Source organism: Geotrypetes seraphini, chromosome 9, assembly GCF_902459505.1.
Source record: "Geotrypetes seraphini chromosome 9, aGeoSer1.1, whole genome shotgun sequence".
Taxonomy (NCBI): domain Eukaryota; kingdom Metazoa; phylum Chordata; class Amphibia; order Gymnophiona; family Dermophiidae; genus Geotrypetes; species Geotrypetes seraphini.
In genome coordinates this window covers 36,372,804-36,394,913 of record NC_047092.1, presented here as the reverse complement: position 1 = coordinate 36,394,913, position 22,110 = coordinate 36,372,804, and the positions used below count along the sequence as shown (strand labels likewise).

Below are 22,110 nucleotides of genomic sequence, written 5' to 3'. Positions count from 1 at the left end.
AAAATAACTGAGAAGCAAAATTATTCAACATGCTTACTGGAAGCGAACTAAAGTAATATTTCAGACTAAGCAAACTGTCTTTTTCATTGGAGTTGCTGCTGTGGCAACTTTTAAAGTGCCTAAAGCAGACGTATCTAAGTATTAAACTATTAGGAATCCTCAAATATCAGGGAAAATATTCAAACTGTTTGAATCCTAAATTAAACTACAAAAACAATGTTTAATCAAAAAGTAATTGTGGAGGGCAATGTGTAAACTGGCCACTGGGCTTACAGTTCCTCAGGCAGACCCTCGGGTCCACAAGCTCATTTTTAAAAGAAAACTCCTTGAAATGAGGCCAATGCATAGAAGTACAAAAGTACTGGAGTACTTGCGTATCTGCTTGAGAGTGAGAGCAAAATGTATCAGAAAGAACACTTGGAGATTTTTGAAAGAATTCACTGCATATATTTCATGCTCCCAATTTGTCTCATCACTTTCCACCACTTTTCCTCACCTCTCCCAAAGGTAATTATTCAGACCAAGACTTTACAAAGAGAAACAGGCATTCAACCACTTAAAAATATTTATTGGGATTTATGGACACTCTTATGAAAACATTCACTAAAGATGGTGACAATTTTACACCTTACAGCTTTTGAAACTGCATACCACTCTGCATTTGTTACATTCGACTTGAAGATAGACAAGGAAACCCATTTTACCTTCAGTAATCGATTCATATCTGCCTCCATATTGGATATGGTCATTCTTTGCAAAATGATGTCCGTGATTCTGCGCTCAAGTGACTGCCACTTCATCCTGGCTGCTTTGGAGGTATAAACACTTGTTACTCTTCTCTGATGTTTCTTTCTGTGAATATTAGAGACGTGTGTTATTTCATATACGTCTGTCATCTGGACCAGAGCCCACAAAAAACAAAAGTTAGTCAATAAAAACTTATCAGCCACAACTCATCTACTTATGTCTATGCACCTAAGTGGGATAATACAGCAAACACACAAATTTAATCAAAAAGATCTTAAATATAAATAAACTACAGTAGACTCTCAGTTAACCGGCACCCATGGGGATTGGTAGAGCTAGATAAATGTTTATGGTTGCTTGAGAGTTACTATTAAAACTAGGCCTAACTACCATATATATTCAAATATAAGCCAAGATTTTTGGCCCCCAAAATGGGACAAAAATGGGGGCCTCAGTTTATATTTGAGCCCCCGCAAAGACCACCATTACTGCTGTCCTTCCACTTCAAACTGACCCCCCCCCCCCCAAGGCTACTGGCACTGCTCTCCTCCCTTCACGCCCCAGATGATCAGCACTGCTGTCAACCTCCTCTCTCCACTGATCTGCAGTGTGCTTATCATGCATGTGCAGGCACTGAAAGAGCCTGACGCCAATGTTCTACGATGGGCTGCTGCAGAGCCTTGAGCATCTGCACATGCTCAAAGCCTTCCAGCTCTCGCCCTGAGAATCTCATATGCTATATATGTTTTTTATGTACTGAATAGATTTGTTAAAGTGTTATGTCTTTCCAAATAGAGATAATTAGATTAGTCATACCATTTACATAAAGTAGTCTTTAACTTTCTTTTTTTTTTTTTTACTATTTTTTACGATTAAATTATATTTGTGTTTTTCCATGTATTTTCATTTTGTGATGTTTCATATTTTTGTGCATTTATGATTTGTTTGATTTTATGTAATGATTTTTTTTTGTATTTAGACTCCTGATGCAGGCCATAGGGCTGAAACACGTTCATGTTGAGCCCTTGAATTGAAGAATAAAGCATTCCAAAACAGTTGGTCACCTTCACTGTATTTATTTGGTTTTTTTCTTCCTGAGAAGGTAGTTTCCCCTGTTTTTTAGCCATGGAAGAATGCCATGATAGGAAGAACACCATGACCAACTTATTTCAAATAGTAAGCAGAAATCTCAGCATTTGTTATTAAACGTGGAGAAAAAATCATCATGGATTACTGGCCATCAGGAATGTCTGGCACTGATTCAAATCTTATTTGGGATTCCCATACAACCAGTTACATATGGATGTAACATATTGTCAGAACACAAGAAAGTGTCAAATCTTTACCTGATTCCATTCACTGCAGTTACCGGAGCTGGTTGGACCCTTGCCACAGGAATTCTCATTTTCTGCTGTCCTGTGGTTCTTGGTGTGTCATAATCTACTGATGATGCACTTGAAACGGGATCAGCAACATGTTCAGGTAAGCTCAGCTTGCGATTGACTTTCCCAGCTCCTTTATCAGAAATAGGTCTTACCTGTCGACGAAGAGCTGTAACCTGAAGTAATGCAAAATGACATTATTCCAGGCAATTCCACTTTTACAAGGAAATAAATGTTCACAAAATAAGATGTTCAAACTACTAAACATTTCTAATACCTCTTCCATTTTTCTGCGTAGAACGAGTTCTTGCTGTTTTTTCTGAGCTTCCAAAAGTCTCATCTGATGCTGTTAACAGAAAAACCATCCAATAAAACAAAAGGCTTTCATTGACACAGTTTAGATTTTGCCTTGGGTCTAGACAAGAATTTAGCATTTTGCAAGATTTTGTTATGCAAAAGGTTATGCACCATGATCACCTCAAAACAAGATTTATTAATTTGAAGAACACTTCTTCCAGTTCTGGTTTTTGCAATGGTACGGATGGTGCCATATCCAAGTTTGCTTGACCCAGATAGCTGCAACAGCCATGACACCAGTCACAGAAGCTTAACACTTCCTACAGTTCTGTTTTTATAGCTAGATGTAATACATAGTAAGTGGTGATCAGTATTTAGGGCAATTTTTTAAAATGTTTTTAGCAGACTTTGAACAGTATGTATCTGTAAACATAAGTACCTGCTTTATCTATGGGTACATTTTCTTTCAAAATAACACATACAAATGTGAAAATATAATCTGTGTGTGTTATTTTTTTCCTTTAATCAGGACTGTACCAAAAGCTATGAGAGCAGTGCAGCTGCACAGGCACAAGGGAGGCAGGGGCTGCTAAAACTGAACCCTGTTCATTGTTTCCTCTTCTGGGCCACAAAACAGTGGATGGGGCGGGAATGCCAGGGGCATATCATAAAGGGCATGACTGTCTCAGTACCCCCTGCACAGACATTTACTCTGGTAAGGTAAAATTATATCCTTACCTGATAATTTTCTTTCCTTTAGTCACCGCAGATGAATCCAGAGACTATTGGGATTACGTCCATCAACCAGCAGGTGGAGATAGAGAGCACTGAGTTGTCCTCAGGTATATCTTGGATGTACAGCCTCCTGTCCAACTAGTATAGGTCTTCTCAAAGCAGTTGAAATAAAGCACATAAAAGGCATGAGACATATGAAACATATGCAACTCCTTTTCCTCACATGTGCTACATGAACCACTGATGCTTTAAACTTGAGAATGCAATTTCAGCCGAAAGGCATGCCCAACCATGCCTGAGAGTGACAAACCCCAACAGGTTGGGGCTCTGGATTCATCTGCTATGACTTAAAAAAAAGAAAATTATCAGGTAAGGACATAATTTTACCTTCCTTAGAGCCCAGGTTTTGCCCCCCAAAGTTCACATTGTACAGCCAACATCCCGCAGCTTAATTGAGGCCTGAGCCACGGTAAAATCTTTCTCATCTGAGGCCTGAGCCACGGTAAAATCTTTCTCATCTGAGGCCTGAGCCACGAGAAAATCTCTCAACTGAGGCCTAAGGCACGGGAAAATCTCTCAACTGAGGCCTAAGCCATGGGAATATTTCTCATTGCCTAACCCACGGGAATATTTCTCAACTGAGGCCTAAACCACAAGAATATTTCTTTTTTCTGATCCAGGAAACTGAAGTCAGTAATTGCAGTCATGCCTGGCTCAAAATCTACCACAGAATCGAGGAGCTGTGAGGAACCCATCCATCAGCCTGCTGGAGATAGAGTATACTGGTTGGCCAGGAGGATGTGCATCCAAGATATACCTGAGGACAACTCAGTGCTCTCTATCTCCACCTGCTGGTTGATGGACGTAATCCCAATAGTCTCTGGATTCATCTGCAGTTGATGATAGCTTTTGAAAACTAATCTTTTCATTATGATCCCAGCATACAACTTAGTTCAACACAGTAGCTATGGAAGTCTTGTTCATGCAACCATCCTGATATCTACTTTAAACTCACTAATTTTGCTCACCATGGAAGACATTACTATAGTTTGGTTGATACAAAAATATGGAAATATGGAACTGTGGAGCAAGAGGAGGGTCTGGCAGGCCAGGAACAATAGAAGAGAAGTTGGATTAAGGGTCAGAGTAAATGTTAAACTAAACTAAACTAAACCTTAAGTTTATATACTGCGTCATCTCCACAGAAGTGGAGCTCGACACGGTTTACAGGAATTAAAAACAAAGAAAGGAGCTCCAATGGAAGTAAGGAGGGCTTGGTAAACAAGAAGGAGAGGGGGGAGGGAGGGGGAAGTTACATTTTGGAGAAAAGCCAGGTTTTCAGATGTTGTCTGAAGTGTTGTAGGGAGGTCGAACTCCGAAGATGGGCAGTGAAGCTGTTCCACAGTTCGGTGATCCTGAAGAGGAAGGACGTTCCAAATTTTCCTGTGTGGGAAATGCCATTTAGCGAAGGGAAGGATAGTTTGAATTTCTGAGTGGATCTGGTGGAATGAGTACTCGAGAGCCAATATAGAGGAAAGAGGGGAGGAAGGATGCTGTGAAGAGATTTGAAGGTAAGACAGGCGCATTTGTAGCGAACCCTGAGGAAGACTGGGAGCCAGTGAAGCTTAGACAGAAGAGGGGAGACATGGTCGTATTTGCCTTTTGCGAAGATTAGTTTAGCTGCGGTGTTCTGAATCCGTTGAAGTCTGGTAAGACTTTTCTTTGTTAGGCTTAGGTAGATGGAGTTGCAGTAATCCAGTCTGGAAAGAATGATGGATTGGACAAGGACAGCGAAATGTTGCTGGTGGAAGCAGGATCTGACTTTTCTTAGCATATGAAGATTGAAAAAGCATTTTTTTACTAGGGAGTTGATGTGTTCGTTGCTTTGCTGCAGCCACTTCCCCTCCTGTCATCTTCTCTCCCTGCAGGCTGCTTAGAAGGGAGGTACTGCAGTAGAATAAACCATGTTGTTCTGAAGTCTGAAAAGAAGTGGTGGAATTGTGTTTCTTCAAAGACTGGGGGAAAATACCAGCACTTTACAGGATTTTTCTTGAATAATCTATGCTGACATTCCATGACATGTTTAATCTAATCTGGGATTTATGAGTTGCGCTATGCCTATAGAGGTTCAAGGCGACTTACAGTACAGTTGGAAGATTAGATATTCATTACAGTACAAGAATGCACTGGAGATACATCAAGACTTTGGGATTCTTTGAGGTAGAGACTGTCGTATCATGCAATTAAAGAGGTAATTTGGTACAACTCAGCGGTGCTGCGGGAGGTACACTGAATGAACATTAAGGGAAGAATATATACAACAAGAAAGCTAAACAGGTTTGATGAAAGATGTCATGAGGTAGATAGAGTCTGTTGCAGTCATTAACTAGTGGTTAGCTGAGTATTTGGCTCCAAGGTGATATTAGGATGAAGAGTGGTTTGGTGCGCCTATTATATACAAGCATTTATGAACTCTTAAGGTAGAACTTACATCTCGCTTACGCTGGTCTTTTTTCAGCTGTGCAATCTCTCGATTCCTTCTAGATTCTACCATCCTAGCTTTTTCTTGTTCTTCCTTCATTTGTTTCATAAGTCGAACCTAAGTAGTTTCAGAAAGCCACTTCTTATTTAACACACTAGTAAAGTAGCAATAAACTGCATTTTTTTCAAGATTACACTGTTACTGAGTTATACAGATACATAATAAACATGCTTGTAGATTTACAATGTTTACAAATACCTTTGTTTTCTTCATTTCTGACACATCCTGCTGCAACTTCCTCATCTGTTTCTCATACTGAGACTGATTTTTCAGTAATCGTGCATGCTCCTTTTGAGCTGTTTGCAGCCTTTGCAATTCCTTATTCATGATCTGAAGTTTCTTTTCATATTCCGTTTTAATTTTTTTTGTCTTTTCTTCTGTACAAGATTCCATTGAGCCTACAAAACAAAATATGCTATGTAACTTTGTGCTTTAATCCATTTTAAATTATTTGTAAATATACATCCCAAGACACCTTTAGCACTGCTGTCATTAATCATCTTCCTCACCTTTGTGCAAGACATGATTAAGACGACTAGGCATAAATATTACATATTATAAAACGTGTCAAATAGATTGGTGGAACTCTCTCCCATTACAATTATAAAATATCCCCTCTTATGAGAATTTTCGTAAAGGCCTGAAGACCTGCTTATTGCAAGATATCTTGCTCATACTAACAGATGAAGTAAAGGCTCCAAAGACCTATCCGTCTGCATGTTATCTCATATAATCAAATTGTCTATGTTTTTATGATCTCATTTTAATGTAAGACTATAATATTTTATTTTTAATATTCTGATTTTAATATAAGATTGTAATTCTTGGTAATGGCCAGCTTCATCTCAATTGGAAATCACGTTGATCTCCTATTTGGGGTATATTAGCGATTCATAAATATTTATGTAATGTAAGACAATTTGGAGACTACTAACGTGAAATGTTCAGTCTCCAAAAGAATAGTAATGATAAGAGAGAACTTTTTATTTAGAAATTTACTATATATACTCGAATATAACCAACCAGAATATAAGCCGAGGTAGCCCTTTTCCCCCAAAAAGGAGGAGAAAGGGTTGACTTGAATATAAGCCAGGGGGTTAATATTCAAGTGCCCTGCCAGGCTCTGCACCCAGCCCCCTATCTCTCCTGCCAAGGCAGGCTCTGCACCCAGACCCCTTCCTTCCTGCCCTGCCAGGTTCTACAACCTGTCTTCCTTCTCTCCCCTGTACCCTCTCCCTCCCTCCAAATTCCTTGCAGGCCTCCACAGGGCCTGTCATAGTCATTCAGCTAGAGGCTCTGCACCGAGCAGGAGTGCGGGAAGATCACGCTCCTGCTCAGTTCACCACTGGACCACCAGGGTGGAGGTAAAAATCATCACAGCTGGCTGGGACAGGAGTCGATCTCTCTAGTCCTGGTCCACTGTGAGACCACCAGGGAATTCAAAAGATGCGCGGGGGAGGGGGTGGGTGGGAGGGAAGTAAAAGATTTTAGAGTCAGTGGAGACAGGAGAAGGGAGGGATCCCTCCTGACCCAGCCCACCGCAAAACTGCCATGGAATTCAAAAGGTACATGGGGGAGGTAGGAGGAAAATAAAAGATTTTAGAGTCAGTGGAGCCAGGAGGAGGGAGGGATCCCTCCTGACCCAGCCCACTGCAAAACTGCCATGGAATTCAAAAGGTACGTGGGGGAGGCAGGAGGGAAGTAAACGTTTTTAAGAGTCAGCGGGGACAGGAGGCAGGAGGGATCCCTCTTATCTTGGTCCACCGCTGGACCACCAGGTCTTCCGGCAAGCCCTATGCAGGCCTGCAACAGGTCCGGAGGGGGAGGCGGGTGGGTGCTGACCCAAATATAAGCCAAGATCTCCATTTTTGGGCTATTTTTTTGGCCCCAAAACCTCAGCTTATATTCAAGTATATACAGTATATTTTATTACATTCATGGACCATGCATGGTAATAGCAAACACTAACACAATAGTGAATATAGCCCAGAACCTTGTTTGGCTCAAAATGACAGTTCAAGTGCAATGATCTTTGCAGGTGTGTGAGTCTTGCCAGGTCTCGCTGAAATCTCCTGCCTTCCTGAGGAAATCATTCACATCCATCCCCAGCCAATCAGTTTTGAGAACCCACTATATAAAATACAACTACAGAGCTCACAACATACCCTAAAGAAAATCACAGCATAATGGCTGAAATATTGGTTCCACTAACTGAGACTTGGCAAGATTCAATCGCAACAATCATCATGCCAACCATGGAAGCCTAAGAGAACAGTTCAAGCATGGTTGGAAAAAACTGTGAAATGATATACAGTAATGGATTTTTTTCTAATGTTATATAAGCTGAGCATGCTACACAAATACCTTCTATTTATCAAATATAAAACAAAAAAATATTTAAAAAAGAAACTCAGTTTATAGTTAATCTTCATTGACTAAGCTGTATGTAGGCAAGGATGCCAAACTGACATGGAGAAGGGAGGAGGCACTAAATAAAACAAGTGTAAAAGTTGAAGAATTCATTGTAAAAGGGTTATGTGAAAAGTGCATACAAAAATTGTGAGTATACACATGTTAATGACCCTACATGTGCAACTAGCAATTTTAGGAAAGCTGCTGACCCCTCCCATGCAGAATATGCAGTTGTAAAGGGGATATGTTCTGATTAGATCAGAAAAGGAGAAATTAGGTTCTTACCTGCTAATTTACTTTCTTTTAGCTTCTCCAGACCAGTAGAGGTTAACTTTACGAATGGGTATATATCTAATCATGACCAGCAGGTGGAGACTGAAAACAAAACTTTGGGACAGTATATCCTAGCCCCTCCTCTCTATTTCCCTCAGTCTGCCGAATAGCCAAGCAGAACCAAGAACTGGAAAACAACAGAGAGAAAAAACAATACTCCGAAAGGAGTAACAAGTAACAAACCCAAAATGCTGTTGGAAAATGCAGAAGAGAAATTCCCGAAGGAAGAATGTCCCCACAGCTCGCCAGCTAAGCCAGCCGAGCCACAGCCGCTGTTCTTCAATTCTCCCCGGCCCTAGAAAAATACTAGAACCCGCAGCAAAAACCAAAAACTGCCCGCGCAACAGCCCCAACAACAACAACAACAGACAGGGTGGGGACCTCTACTGGTCTGGAGAAGCTAAAAGAAAGTAAATTAGCAGGTAAGAACCTAATTTCTCCTTCTTTAGCACTCTCCAGACCAGTAGAGGTTAACTTTACGAATGGGACGTACCAAAGCAGTCCCTCTCACGGGCGGGACCCCCGAAGGGCCGATACCAGTACACGCTCACCGAACACCGCGTCCCGACGCGCCTGCACATCAACCCGATAATGACGGACAAAGGAATGCAAGGAGGACCAAACCGCAGCCTTACAAATATCCACAGGGGGCACGAGCGACGACTCAGCCCAAGAAGCCGCCTGACCCCGTGTGGAATGAGCCTTGAGAAACTCCGGAACCGGCTGCTGTTTCAGAAGATAAGCGGAAGCAATCGTCTCCTTGATCCAGCGCGCAATAGTAGCCTTAGAAGCGCCAGCTCCCCGACGAGAACCCGCCAGGAGGACAAAGAGATGATCGGACTTCCGGAATTCCTGGGTCCGCTGCACATAAGAGCGAAGGACCCGACCGACATCCAACTTGCGCAGCTGCCGTTGCTCAGAAGAGCCCTCCCGACTACCCAAGACCGGGAGAACCACCGATTGATTGACATGAAAAGGAGAAACAACCTTAGGCAGAAAGGAAGGAACAGGCCGCAAGACGACCCGTTCCCTAGAAAACTCCAAGAAGGGAGTCCTACAAGAGAAAGCCTGCAGCTCAGAAACACGCCTAGCAGAAGTAATGGCCACCAAAAAGACCGCCTTCAAAGTAAGGTCCTTCAAAGAACAGTCGTCCAAGGGCTCGAAAGGCGGACGCACCAAAACAGAGAGAACCAGATTAAGATCCCAAGAGGGAACCGAGGGCCGAAGGGGAGGCCTAAGCAACTTGGCCGCCCGCAAAAACCGAATCACATCAGGAAGCGCCGATAAACGCTGACCTGACACCAACCCTCGAAAAGCCGACAGGGCCGCAAGCGGAACCCGGAGAGAAGACCAAGCCAGGCCTCTCTCCAGGCCATCCTGCAAAAACTCCAGAATGGAAGGCAGAGAAGCGCGAAAAGAGGTCACTCCCCGCGCCCGACACCATTCCTCAAAGAGACGCCAAACCCGCACATAAGCCCGAGAGGTAGAAAGCCTCCGGGACCCCAACAGTGTAGAAATCACCTTGTCTGAATATCCCTTCTTGCTAAGGCGACCCCTTTCAAGAGCCATGCCGTAAGACAGAAGGGAGACGGGTCGAACATGGGAATGGGACCCTGCCTCAGAAGGTCGTCCGAGAGAGGCAGAGGAAGAGGATCCGCTACCAGGTGCCTCACCAGATCCGCATACCACGGACGGCGAGGCCAATCCGGCGCCACCAGCACCACCAAACCCGGATGGTAAACAATGCGAAGAAGCACTCTGCCCACCAGCGGCCAAGGAGGGAACACATACAACAGCCCCTCCGTTGGCCACGGCTGGACCAGAGCATCCAGACCCTCGGCCAGACCGTCCCTGCGACGACTGAAGAAGCGGGGCACCTTGGCGTTGCCCCCCGTGGCCATCAGGTCCATCAGGGGCTGCCCCCAAGCCTGCACTATCAACTGAAACGCCTCGGCGCCGAGACACCACTCTCCTGGATCTAGGAAGTGACGACTGAGGAAGTCTGCCTGAACGTTGTCTACTCCGGCTATATGAGAGGCCGAGAGGTCCAGCAGATGGGATTCCGCCCAAACCATGAGCAGAGCCGCCTCCTGCGCCACCCGAGTGCTCTTGGTGCCCCCCTGACGATTGACATAAGCCACCGCCGTGGCATTGTCCGACAGCACTCTGACTGACTTGCCCCGCAACAGGGAGTGGAAAGCCAACAGCGCCAGACGGACCGCTCTGGTCTCCAACACGTTGATCGACCAGGCGGCCTCCTCCGCGGACCAGGTGCCCTGAGCTGAGTGACCCAAACACTGAGCCCCCCAACCCAGGAGACTCGCATCCGTCAGGAGCACCGTCCACTGCGGGAGATCCAGACCCACCCCCTGAACTAGGTGAGGGGTCTGGAGCCACCAACGCAGACTGCAGCGCGCCAAGCCTCGTAGGGGAACCGGAACATCCATCCCGTGCCTCTGGGGAGACCACCTCCGGAGCAGAGCATACTGGAGAGGACGCATGTGGGCCCGCGCCCACCTCACCACGTCCAGGGACGCCGCCATCGACCCCAAGACCTGGAGGAAATCTCGCGCCCGAGGACACCGGGACGCCAAAAGCAGGCGAATCTGAGATTGCAATTTGCTCACCCGGCCCTCTGGGAGGAAGACCTTCCCCAAGGAGGTGTCGAACAGCACCCCTAGGTACTCCAGACGCTGAGCCGGGACCAACCGACTCTTGGCAAGGTTGACCACCCAGCCCAGCGACCGGAGAAACTCCACCACCCGAGCAGTAACCCGGGAACTTTCCTGCAACGACTTTGCCCGAATTAACCAGTCGTCCAGGTAGGGGTGTACCAGGATGCCCTCCGACCGCAAGGCTGCCGCGACGACCACCATCACCTTGGTGAACGTCCGCGGAGCCGTGGCCAGCCCAAAGGGAAGCGCACAGAACTGAAAGTGCCGACCCAAGATCGCAAAGCGCAGGAAACGCTGATGAGAGGCCCGAATGGGAACATGCAAGTAGGCCTCCGTCAGATCGAGAGAAGTGAGAAACTCCCCCGGCTGAACCGCCAGAATGACCGACCGCAGAGTTTCCATACGGAAAGAGGGAATCTTGAGAGCCCTGTTGACCCCTTTCAAATCGAGGATGGGCCGAAAAGTCCCCTCCTTCTTGGGCACCACAAAGTAAATGGAGTACCTGCCCGTGCCCCACTCTGGAGGGGGCACCGGAACAACTGCCCTGAGATCTATCAAGCGCTGAAGGGTCTGGCGAAAAGCCTGCGTCTTCACCGGAGTCTGACATGGAGAAGCGAGGAAAAAATCCGGCAGAGAGCGGGCGAACTCCAGGGCATAACCGTCCCGCACCACCTCCAGGACCCACTGATCGGACGTGATCTCGGCCCATTTGGGGAAAAAATCTCGCAGCCGGGCCCCCACCGGAACCAAAGGGGGCGCCGGCAAGGCGTCATTGTGCAGGACGGGAAGCGGGGGAACCGGCGGAGGGATTCCCTGCCCCCCGACGGGCCCCCCGAAAGGGCTGCGTGCGCTGGAAGAACCGACCCCGGGAAAAACCCGGAGACTGGAAAGAAGCAGCCCCACGCCCCGGGCGATACTTGCGAAAATCCCGCAAACGCCCCCGGGCCGCACCCCCCCGAGACGCCGGGCGGGCACGGTCCTCCGGCAGACGGGGAACTTTCGAGTCCGACAGAGTCTGAATCAACTTATCCAAGTCCTCTCCAAACAAAAACGACCCCCGAAAGGGAAATTTAGTAAGCTTAGCTTTGGACGCAGCATCCGCCGCCCAAGCGCGCAGCCACAACACACGCCTTGCGGCCACGCCAAAAGCCATAGACTTAGCCGAGCTCCGCACCAAGTCATAGAGAGCATCTGAGAGGAATGAGGCCGCCATCTCAATCTTCGCAACCTCCTGATCCACCAGAGACCAGTCGTCAGACTCTCGATCCAAGACCCGCTCCGCCCACCGAAACACGGCGCGAGCGACCAGTCCCCCACAAATAGCCGCCTGGACCCCAAGGGCCGAGACCTGAAAATTTTGCTTAAGGAGGCCCTCCAATTTGCGCTCCTCAGGGTCTCGCAAGGCAGAACCGCCCTCAACAGGCACGGTATGCCGCTTGGAAATCGCCGAGACCACCGCATCCACGACCGGCGAAGCTAACGTAGCCCGATCCCCTTCAGGAATGGGATACAGGCGAGCCATGCTGCGCGCCAGCCGAAACGGCGTCTCCGGCGTTTTCCACTGCTCCAGAATAATATCCCGAATATCCTGATGCATAGGAAAAGAGCGGGAAACGGAACGGATCCCCCGCAACAGGGGGTCCCCCACACGCGGAGTCTCCGGCGGCGCGTCCTCAAAACGCAAGACCGAAGAAACCTGCTGAATAAGGTCAGGCAGCTCATCTTTCTGAAAAAGACGCACCACAGACGCCTCGTCACTGGAGAACGGGAAATCCGACAACCCGCCGCCAGCTTCCGTCCCCTCCAGAGAGTCCTGGAATTCCTCAGAAGGGTCCAGGTCCTCCTCCAAACCGACCCGATCCTCCGACCACAAATTCTCGTCCCACGACACCCGCGGACGCTTGGACAAGGTAGGCGGCGGAGGGGACGTCACGCCAGACGAAAGAGGCAAAGCCGCAGGAAGCGCGGAGGAAAAACCACCCCCCGAGACCCCCTGGGCGCAACCGGGACCCCCAGCCGCCTGAAAATAGGCTCTGCATAAAGAAAAGAAAAAATCAGGAGAAAACCCCCCCGAGGGTCCCAAGGGACTCCCTGCCACAGCAGGGGACCCAGCAGAACCTTGCCCCTGCATAGTCAAAACAGGGGGAAGGTCACCTGAGGTGGAAGACAAAATGGAGGGGCCAGACAGAGAAGATGGCGGTTTTCCCGCCAAAAAAGCTCCCTCCATAGCCTGAAGCGGCTGAGAAACCTGAATAGTCTCAGCCGCTAAAGCAGGCAAGCCGGCATCAGCTGTCAAAAAATCAGCTGAGAGGGAATCCTCTACAACCCGACCGTCGGCGGTCTGGGGATTCCCTCCGTGGGCGGACGGAGAAGACCGGGCTTCGCCACCGTTCCCTGCCGACTCGCGAGGCACCATCGGCGGGGAGCTCTGGGCGCCTGCAGCCGCTGCCGACGGAGCTCCTCCACCGCCCCGGCCTGAACACCGCTTGCACAGGCCGGCCGCGAGTGCCTCGCGTCTGGAGCACAATGAGCACTTTTTCCCTTTAGAAGTGCTCATTGCTCCATACGCGACCTAGCTGTAAAAAAGTGCCGGTTAGTTGAAAAAATACAGTAAAATACAGTTTTCTTAAAGGGATACAACCCTCCAGACCAGCACTACCTCAGGATTTTTTTTTTTTTTTTTTTTTTTAAAGAACAGACTCCACAGGCTCTCAAAGCAATAGTCTTGCTTGATTTAGGGGGCAAGGCTTATTGCTGAGGCTCCTCTAAAAAAATGTGGGGAGGTGGAGGAAGTGGGGGGAGGGACCCCGCTCGTGACCCGCCGGGTTTGACACCCCCGAGGTCGGACGAACCCCCAAACAGAGTCCGTCCAAGCTCCGTCCGGCTAAAAACAGGGACAAAAAACACCTTAAACAAATTCCAACAGCCCTACCAAGGGAGATGGGTACAGATCACTCAACACCTGCTGGAGACTGAAAGAAGACTGAGGGAAATAGAGAGGAGGGGCTAGGATATACTGTCCCAAAGTTTTGTTTTCAGTCTCCACCTGCTGGTCATGATTAGATATATACCCATTCGTAAAGTTAACCTCTACTGGTCTGGAGAGTGCTAAAGAATATATGTATTTTTCAAGAATACATATATATGTAAAAGAAAATAATTGCCCATCTGCTCTGAGTCACAGTTAAATGGCAGTTAATTGCTTATTTAGACCCAGGCTTTGGAGGAGTGATTGAAAGGACAATTTTGTTTACTTCTTTAGCTTTTAAAACTACCTCAAAATCCAAAATTTAGGATTTTTGTAGCCTGCCTTCTTAATTGGCTTTTCTTGGGACATCCTGCATTTACACATGTACATTGGAAAATCCGCCCAACTACACATACAATTGCAGAGTCCTGAGCGATGCTGCACCTTCTTTGAAAGAGTACTTTTGTGCATGCTTCCAAACACACTATTTTGGTTTTCAAACATATTTATTTATTTAAAATATTTATAGCCCACATTATCCCACAGCTCTAAGTGGGAAACAAATCATTAACAAATACACAATAAAACAATACAGAAGACGAGACATACAAAAAAACGCATCCAAATAATAGTTAAATAGATCATGCATTCATTAATCACATACAACAGTACTATGGTATAAAGAAACTATAGGAATATATCTAACGCTTAAGTGCAATACACTTGAGTGAATAATAATATTTTTAGCTGCTTACGAAAATGTAACTGACCTACCGAAGCACATAAAGGCAGTTCATTCTACCTCCCTGCTCCTTCAAACTGAAACATTGACCCTCTCTAAATAAATAACCTAACTTGTCTAAAAGAAGGCATATCCAACCATTGTTTTTGATAAGATCATAAACAGCGTAAGCCTTTTATAAAATACCTCACACATTCTGAGCACCTCCACTTGGTTATCACTTTTCATATCTAGACAACTTAAGCAATATTGGACTTTAAGTGCAAAAAGTCTATAAAGCAAACTACTAACCAACAATTTTTAAAAACAGTTTCACAAAATGCACATGACAACAAATCATTGTAGAATCTGGATAATAAAACTCCACAAGAAGTCTTAAAACTTGGAAATTAAATAAAATACCCATATTTTGAAGAACCCGATCTCGCTCAAGTTGGGTATCTCGAATCTTGTGCTGCAACATCATTAGTTTCTCCTCGTACTGCTGTTTTAGTGTGTGCAGTCTTCGCTGGCTGTTTTCTAATTCATCTATTAGTTTTTGTTTAATGGCAATTTCACATGTAATATTTGCCAAGTCTGCTTGGTAATTCGCTACAATAAAAAGAGAAAAGTGAGGAAAGAAAATATTATACATGAAAGCTTCAGTTTAGTAATCCTATTAAAATGTTGCTGTGAGATCTCTGAAGCTTTAAGATCCTCTTGAATAATGAGAGTGCATCTAGTCAAAGAGAAAAAAAAACAACACATCTCCATGGTGAAAAATTTAAGACAAAATTTGTATAACTGCTGATTAGAGACAAGAAAACATTCTCTCTCTCTCTCTCTCTGAATATATGAAATGTAGGAAAGGCTAGGATAAGGAAAGTGAGGTGCTTGATCTACATAAGGAAAGCTACAACCGTCATCCACGTCTTGCTGAAAAATCATGATAGAAGATCACAACACTAGGACACTACCATCTTATCATTTCTCTCATTCATCAATAGTGGCCAACACAAAAACAAAAGGGTAAGGATGAAGACAAGAGGATGGGCTGGGCATTATTCTTTGTAAAATTATATCAAATGCTACTGTCAGATGTACTACTCTGGGCAGAAGCAGCACTAACTGGCATAATACGATTAGGATCCATTCTCAACACTAGACAGTGTGTCTGAACGTTGCAATGCATGAATTCAGAATTGCAATAATCATCATCATGGCTGGTTTGGATTTAGGTTCTTTTTGGCAGGGTATTTTTTTGTATTTGAAAATTAGCAACCAGTAAAAAAATAGCAATGTGTTAAAATGAGAGTGTACCTTTCTCATCTAACTCAGAATCAGAGTCATCTGAGCTTTCACCGCCTTCTATGTCTTCATCCTCCTCCTCATCTTCCTCTTCTTCTTCTTCATGGTCACTTGTTTCCAAACCTTCCTCCTGTAACAGGAAAAAAAAATCCATAAGGCTGTTATCAGTGACCAGGACAGCACTATGATTGTGGCACAAAATTTGCTGGCCATTTTGAGAACTTTCCCCTAAGCTAGTGAAGCTGAAACATCAGCCAGTATCAGGATTTCAGGACTCCATTTGTGAGAGGTTTTCGTCATTCCTCTTTTTTTTTTTTTTTTTTTTAAATTAAGGAATTGCAGTTTTTATTTAAAGTACTATCGTTAGGACTTTTTTTTATACCTAACACTGTTCAGGGAAGCAAAGAAAAATATATTTTTAAGAAACAGCCATTAATTCACAGGGTAAATTATGGAAATTGTGGTGGATATCTATTTTCATATAGCACCACACCCAGATCTGGTACCTCTGTTCTTAATTTTTACTTCTTTAACATTGCTAATATGTTTTGAATGATTTTTGCTAAGAGTTTATGTCTGAATTGGATCCATCTTGCATTTAATTTTTATACATTTGGTGGGAACTTCTGGGCTTACTTTTTTGGACATTATAAAAAATAATCTCCCTTTTATGGAGTCCATTTAATTGTACTATGCCCCATTTCTTTTATTTGAACACTCTCGCTAAATAATTTCTGGTTTCATACAATGTTCCCTGATTCTCAGTAAGCCAAGTGATCTTGTAACATAATCACAACCTTCATATGTCTATTTTTCTCCCTTTGTCCTGTCTGACAGCTGACAGTTGAGAATTGTTAGCTAATGAAATAAAGTGCATGAAGCTTAGTGTAGAGCTTCACATGTGTTGTGTGCAATTTTCTACACTATTATGGCCATCCTATGTAACAAGAAAATTATGTGCACAGACTCATACTGCTTCTTTAAATTCAATATTTATGAAGGTATTAGCTATTATTTGTTAAATTTTAATTCAGTACCTTCAAGCCAAAAGCCCTAACCCAGATGCAAAAAAGTAGCGTTAGGTTTCCTAATGATGGGCTTTAGTGCATGATGTGAGGAGGAATAAAGTTAGCTCATTCTTCTGCAGCTAATATTAGTGAGAGTTTCATGCCTGTTTCCTCCATTTCATGCAACCATGAATTATTGCAATTTTTTTCTGTTTTTGTTGAAGAGGCTGGATCAATGGAAAAATAAAAAGGGTAAGGTAGGAAAAGAGGTTGAGGCGAACACATCACTGAATGCAGGGAGGGGAAGTGCCATGGCTGTGAAATGATGGCTAAAGCTGTGAACTGCAGAAAACTTAGATGATTCTACACTAATATATATATATATAATATATATGAGAAATAAGATTCCAGAAATGTACATCTAGGTGGTCATTTTAGAAGCTCTATTTGCATTCTGCACAAGTATATACTTGCATTAAGACACACATACATGTGTAAATCGCAGTTTTAGAAAGTTTAAATATACATGTCCACAACTCAAATATGTGCACTTGGCAAGGTATGGGTGTATTTTGGGAAGGACAAAAACATTTCAGAAGAGGAATGCACACTTATATATGCAGACCTCAACCTCATAAGAATTGTCTGAGACAGACCAATAGTCCATCAAGCCCAGTATCCTGTTTCCAACAGTGGCCAACCCAGGTCCCAAGTACCTAGTTAGATCCCAAGTAGTAAAACAGATTTTATGCTGCTTTTTCTAGGAATAAGCAGTGGATTTCCCCAAGCTATCTCAATAATAGCCAATGGACTTCTCTTTTAGGAAATTATCTAAGCCTTTTTTTAAACCCCGCTAAGCTAACTATTTCACCACATTCTCTGGCAATGAATTCAAGAGTTTAATTACATATTGTTGAAGAAATATTTTCTCTGGTTCGATTTAAATCTACTACTTAGTAGCTTCATCGCATGCTCCCTACTCCTAGTATTTTTGGAAAGCATGAACAAAAGATTCACATGTACCCTTTCTACTCCACACACTACTTTATAGACCTCTATCATATCACTCCCGAGCTGTCTCTTCTCCAAGCTGAAGAGCCCTAGTCACTTTAGTCTTTCCTCATAGGGAAGTCATCCCAAAATATTTTATCATTTTTGCTGCCCTTCTCTGTACCTTTTCTAATTCCTCTATATCTTTTTTGAGATAACGGCGAACAAAACTGCACACAGTTGTGGTCTAACCATAGAGTGATACAAGGGCGTTACAACATTTTCATCTTTGTTTTCCATTCCTTTGCTGATAATTCCTAACATTCTATTTGCTTTCTTAGCTGTCGCCGCACATTAAGCTGAGCAATGACGCCTAATATAGAACCCAGCATCACGTGGATATACACTTGTTTCTGGGGCATCTAGTTTAGTTTTGTGCAGTACTCAACTGGAGGAATTAGAGATGGTCACCTCCATAATCATGATTAGTTATATTTATTCAATTTTATTTATATTTTATGTTTATTTCCATTTATGCACTATTTGTGTATAGTTGATTAATATACATCTCAAATTAAGTTATTTGTAAAATATAATACACTTCCCCCTCCGTATTCGCGAATTCCATATCTATGGATTCGCTTATTCGCGGTTTTAGATAAAAAAATACATTTTCATTTTTCAGGCTATTTTAAGCCCTGTAAGCCCCCCCCCCCTTAAGCCTTACCTGGTGGTCTAGCGGGTTTTTGGGGCAGGAGCGATTTTCCTACGCTCCTGCCCCGTGCAGATCGCTCACAGGAAATGGCTCGAGAGACTATGGGAGCTCAAGGCAGCCATTTCCTGTGAGCGATCTGCATGGGGCAGGAGCATAGAAGATTGCTCCTGCCCCGAAAACCTGCTAGACCACCAGGTAAGGCTTAAAGGGGGGCTTTCAGGGCTTAAAATAGCTGGAGGTTAGGGGCAGAAATGGCCCGAATATTATTCGCGGTTTTTAATATTTGCGGGCCAGCTCTGCCCAGAACCCCCACGAATACGGAGGGAGAAGTGTAATGTTAATTTGTGTATTATGCTCAGTACACCTCCACCCAGGTTGTAAAGTAAAACTTGGACAATGAATTGTAATAAGGGAAACCATCACCGCACAATATTGTTCCCACCTAATGCTGATCTAGCAACGATGTAGTTCCCTCAATTTTCCGTATTCTATATATTCTAATTGTATCCAAATATATTTACTTATCTGGATTGCTTTTCTTTCAATCACTATGCGATGTTGTAGTCTAGTTCACGTCCTGAAATCATATGCTCTTTCCCTGTACTTGTGAAAAAATTTATTCTAGCAAAATGTTTCCTATAATCAGGTCCCGGTTACTCCTTGTGAACAGTGAGTACCACACAAGGAGTAACCGGGAGCCGATTATAGAAAACGTTTTGCTACAATATATTTTTTCCACAAGCACAGGGAAAGAGCATATGATTTCAGGACGTGAATTGGACTAAAACATCACAAAGTGATTGAAAGAAAAACAATCCAGATAAGTAGACATGTTCGGATACAATTAGAATATATAGAATACGGAAAATTGAGGGAACTGCATCATTGCTAGATCAGCTTCAGATGGGAACAATATTGTGCGATGATGGTTCCCTCATTCCAATTCATGGTCCAAGTTTTACTTTATGACCTGGATGGAGGTGTACTGAGCACAATACACAAATTAACATTATTATATTTCACAAATAATTTAATTTGAGATATATATTAATCAACTATACACAAATAGTAGTGCATAAATGATGCATAAATAGTGTATAAAATATAAATTAAAATTGAATAAATATAACTAATCAGCATTTTAATATAAAACTTATGAGCAGGTGAATGCTGAAATAATTAAATGTATATATCCCAAGTATCTGAATTAGTGAACACCTCCATAACCACCCAGTGTTTCTTGACCCCCATCAAAATGATAGAGGCAAAGGGTCAGGCTCTTGTGACAGTTATGTATTTTTCTGAAATACCAACATACACTTATGTCACTGGTTGATCCCATTGATATTTAGACATTGATGCTTGTAAAAATAAATGTTCCTTCCACACATACCCCTTGTATATTTTAGAACAAGTTCCACATCATCAGCTCCTTTGCCAGTACACTAGCAGAACTTGACACATCTGATCTTGACATTTCAATTCTGATTTGCATGTCCTTCTTTCAATTCTGATTTGTATGTGACTGCTCATGTAACTCCTCTGGAATGCTCCCCATATTTGTGCACTTTTTTAATGCACAGATTACAGTGTTAGGCACAAAAAAGCACAGTTACTTATTGTAACAGTTGTTATCCAGGGACAACAGGCAGATATTCTCAACAGTGGGTGACGTCACCGACGGAGCTCCGCAGCAGACAGCCTCGAAAGCAGACTTCCTTGAAGATCTTTGAAAGAGCTTCCGAGTGCTGCACTGCGCATGCGCAAGTGCCTTACCGCCCGAGTTAGTGCATGCGTCTCCTGTGAGGAACTCAGTTCAGATACCTAGCTAAGAAGCCAACCAGGGGAGGAGGGTGGGTTGTGAGAATATCTGCTTGCTGTCCCTGGATAACAACTGTTACGGTAAGTAACTGTGCTTTATCCCATGACAAGCAGGAAGCATATTCTCAACAGTGGATAACCTCCAAGCTAAGCATAATGGGATGGAGGGAGAGTTCGCAAGTTAAGAAAAGAGATGTTGCAAAACAGATTGGCCAAAATGGCCATCCCTTCTGGAGAAAGTATCCAGACAGTTATGAGATGTAAAAGTATGAACCGAGGACCAAGTGGTAGCCTTGCAGATTTCCTCAATAGGAGTTGATCTGAAGAAAGCTATAGACACCGCCATTGCTCGAACTCTGTGGCCCGTGACCCAACCCTGCAGAGGGAGACCAGCCTGAGCACAGCAGAAAGAGATGCAAGCAGCCATCCAGTTGGAGATGGTTCGCTTCAAGACAGGATGCCCCAACTTATTTGGATCGAAGGAGATGAAAATTTGAGGGGCTGTTCTGTGTGGTTGAGTCCGTTGCAAGTAGAAAGCCAAGGCACATTTGCAGTCCAAAGTATGGAGAGCTACTTCTCCACGATGAGAATGAGGCTTTGGAAAAAATACTGGAAGAACAATAGCTTGATTGATGTGAAATTCTGACACAACTTTAGGCAAGAATTTGGGATGAGAACGGAGTACCACTTTGTCATGGTGGAAAACTGTGAAAGGTGGATCCGCAACCAAAGCTTGCAACTCACTGACTCTTCGAGCAGCGTGAGAGCAATCAGGAAAACTACTTTCCAAGTAATGTATTTGAGATGAGCCTTATCAATTGGTTCAAATGGAGGCTTCATCAATTGAGCCAGGACAACATTGAGATCCCAGACCACTGGAGGTGGTTTGAGCGGTGGATGAACATTAAAAAGTCCTTTCATAAAGCGGGAAACTACAGGGTGTGCAGACAGAGGTTTCCCATCAAGAGGTTGATGAAAAGCAGCAATCGCACTAAGATGGACTCAGATAGATGTAGACTGGAGTCCAGACTGTGATAAGTTAAGTAAATAATCCAAAACAGCAGACATTGGCTCCATATGGCGAGTGGAACACCAAGCAGAAAATCTGGTCCATTTCTGGCCGTAACACTGCCTAGTGGACGGCTTTCTGGAAGCTACCAAAATGTCCTGTACAGACTGAGAAAACTGTAGAGAGTCAGTTAGGTCGAAAGGTACCAAGCTGTTAAGTGTAGAGAATGCAGGTTGGGATGTAGCAAGGACCCTTGACTCTGAGTAAGTAGAGAGGGAAAAACTGGTAGAAGCAGAGGCTCCCTGGTGCTGAGTTGAAGTAGAAGGGAGTACCACCGTTGTCTGGGCCACCGAGGAGCTATCAGAATCATGGTGGCATATTCTGTCTTGAGTCAGTCAGAGGGAATGGAAGGAAGGCATATGGAAACTGACCCGTCCAATCCAATAGG

General features: G+C 44.2%; 1 protein-coding gene across 6 annotated transcripts in view; it reads right to left on the bottom strand.

Moving 5' to 3' along the window:
* KIF21A (kinesin family member 21A) overlaps positions 1-22,110 on the bottom strand; it is a 230,741-nt gene that overhangs the window by 92,053 nt on the left and 116,578 nt on the right. For all 6 annotated transcript variants that reach the window (XM_033959317.1, XM_033959319.1, XM_033959321.1 and 3 more), the window contains exons 13-19: positions 16,133-16,250; positions 15,236-15,424; positions 5,902-6,101; positions 5,653-5,760; positions 2,407-2,475; positions 2,094-2,305; positions 705-852 (exon numbers count right to left, since the gene is read on the bottom strand). In XM_033959317.1, the coding sequence (XP_033815208.1) occupies positions 705-852; positions 2,094-2,305; positions 2,407-2,475; positions 5,653-5,760; positions 5,902-6,101; positions 15,236-15,424; positions 16,133-16,250 (1,044 nt within the window). The remainder of the gene's footprint in view (positions 1-704; positions 853-2,093; positions 2,306-2,406; positions 2,476-5,652; positions 5,761-5,901; positions 6,102-15,235; positions 15,425-16,132; positions 16,251-22,110) is intronic.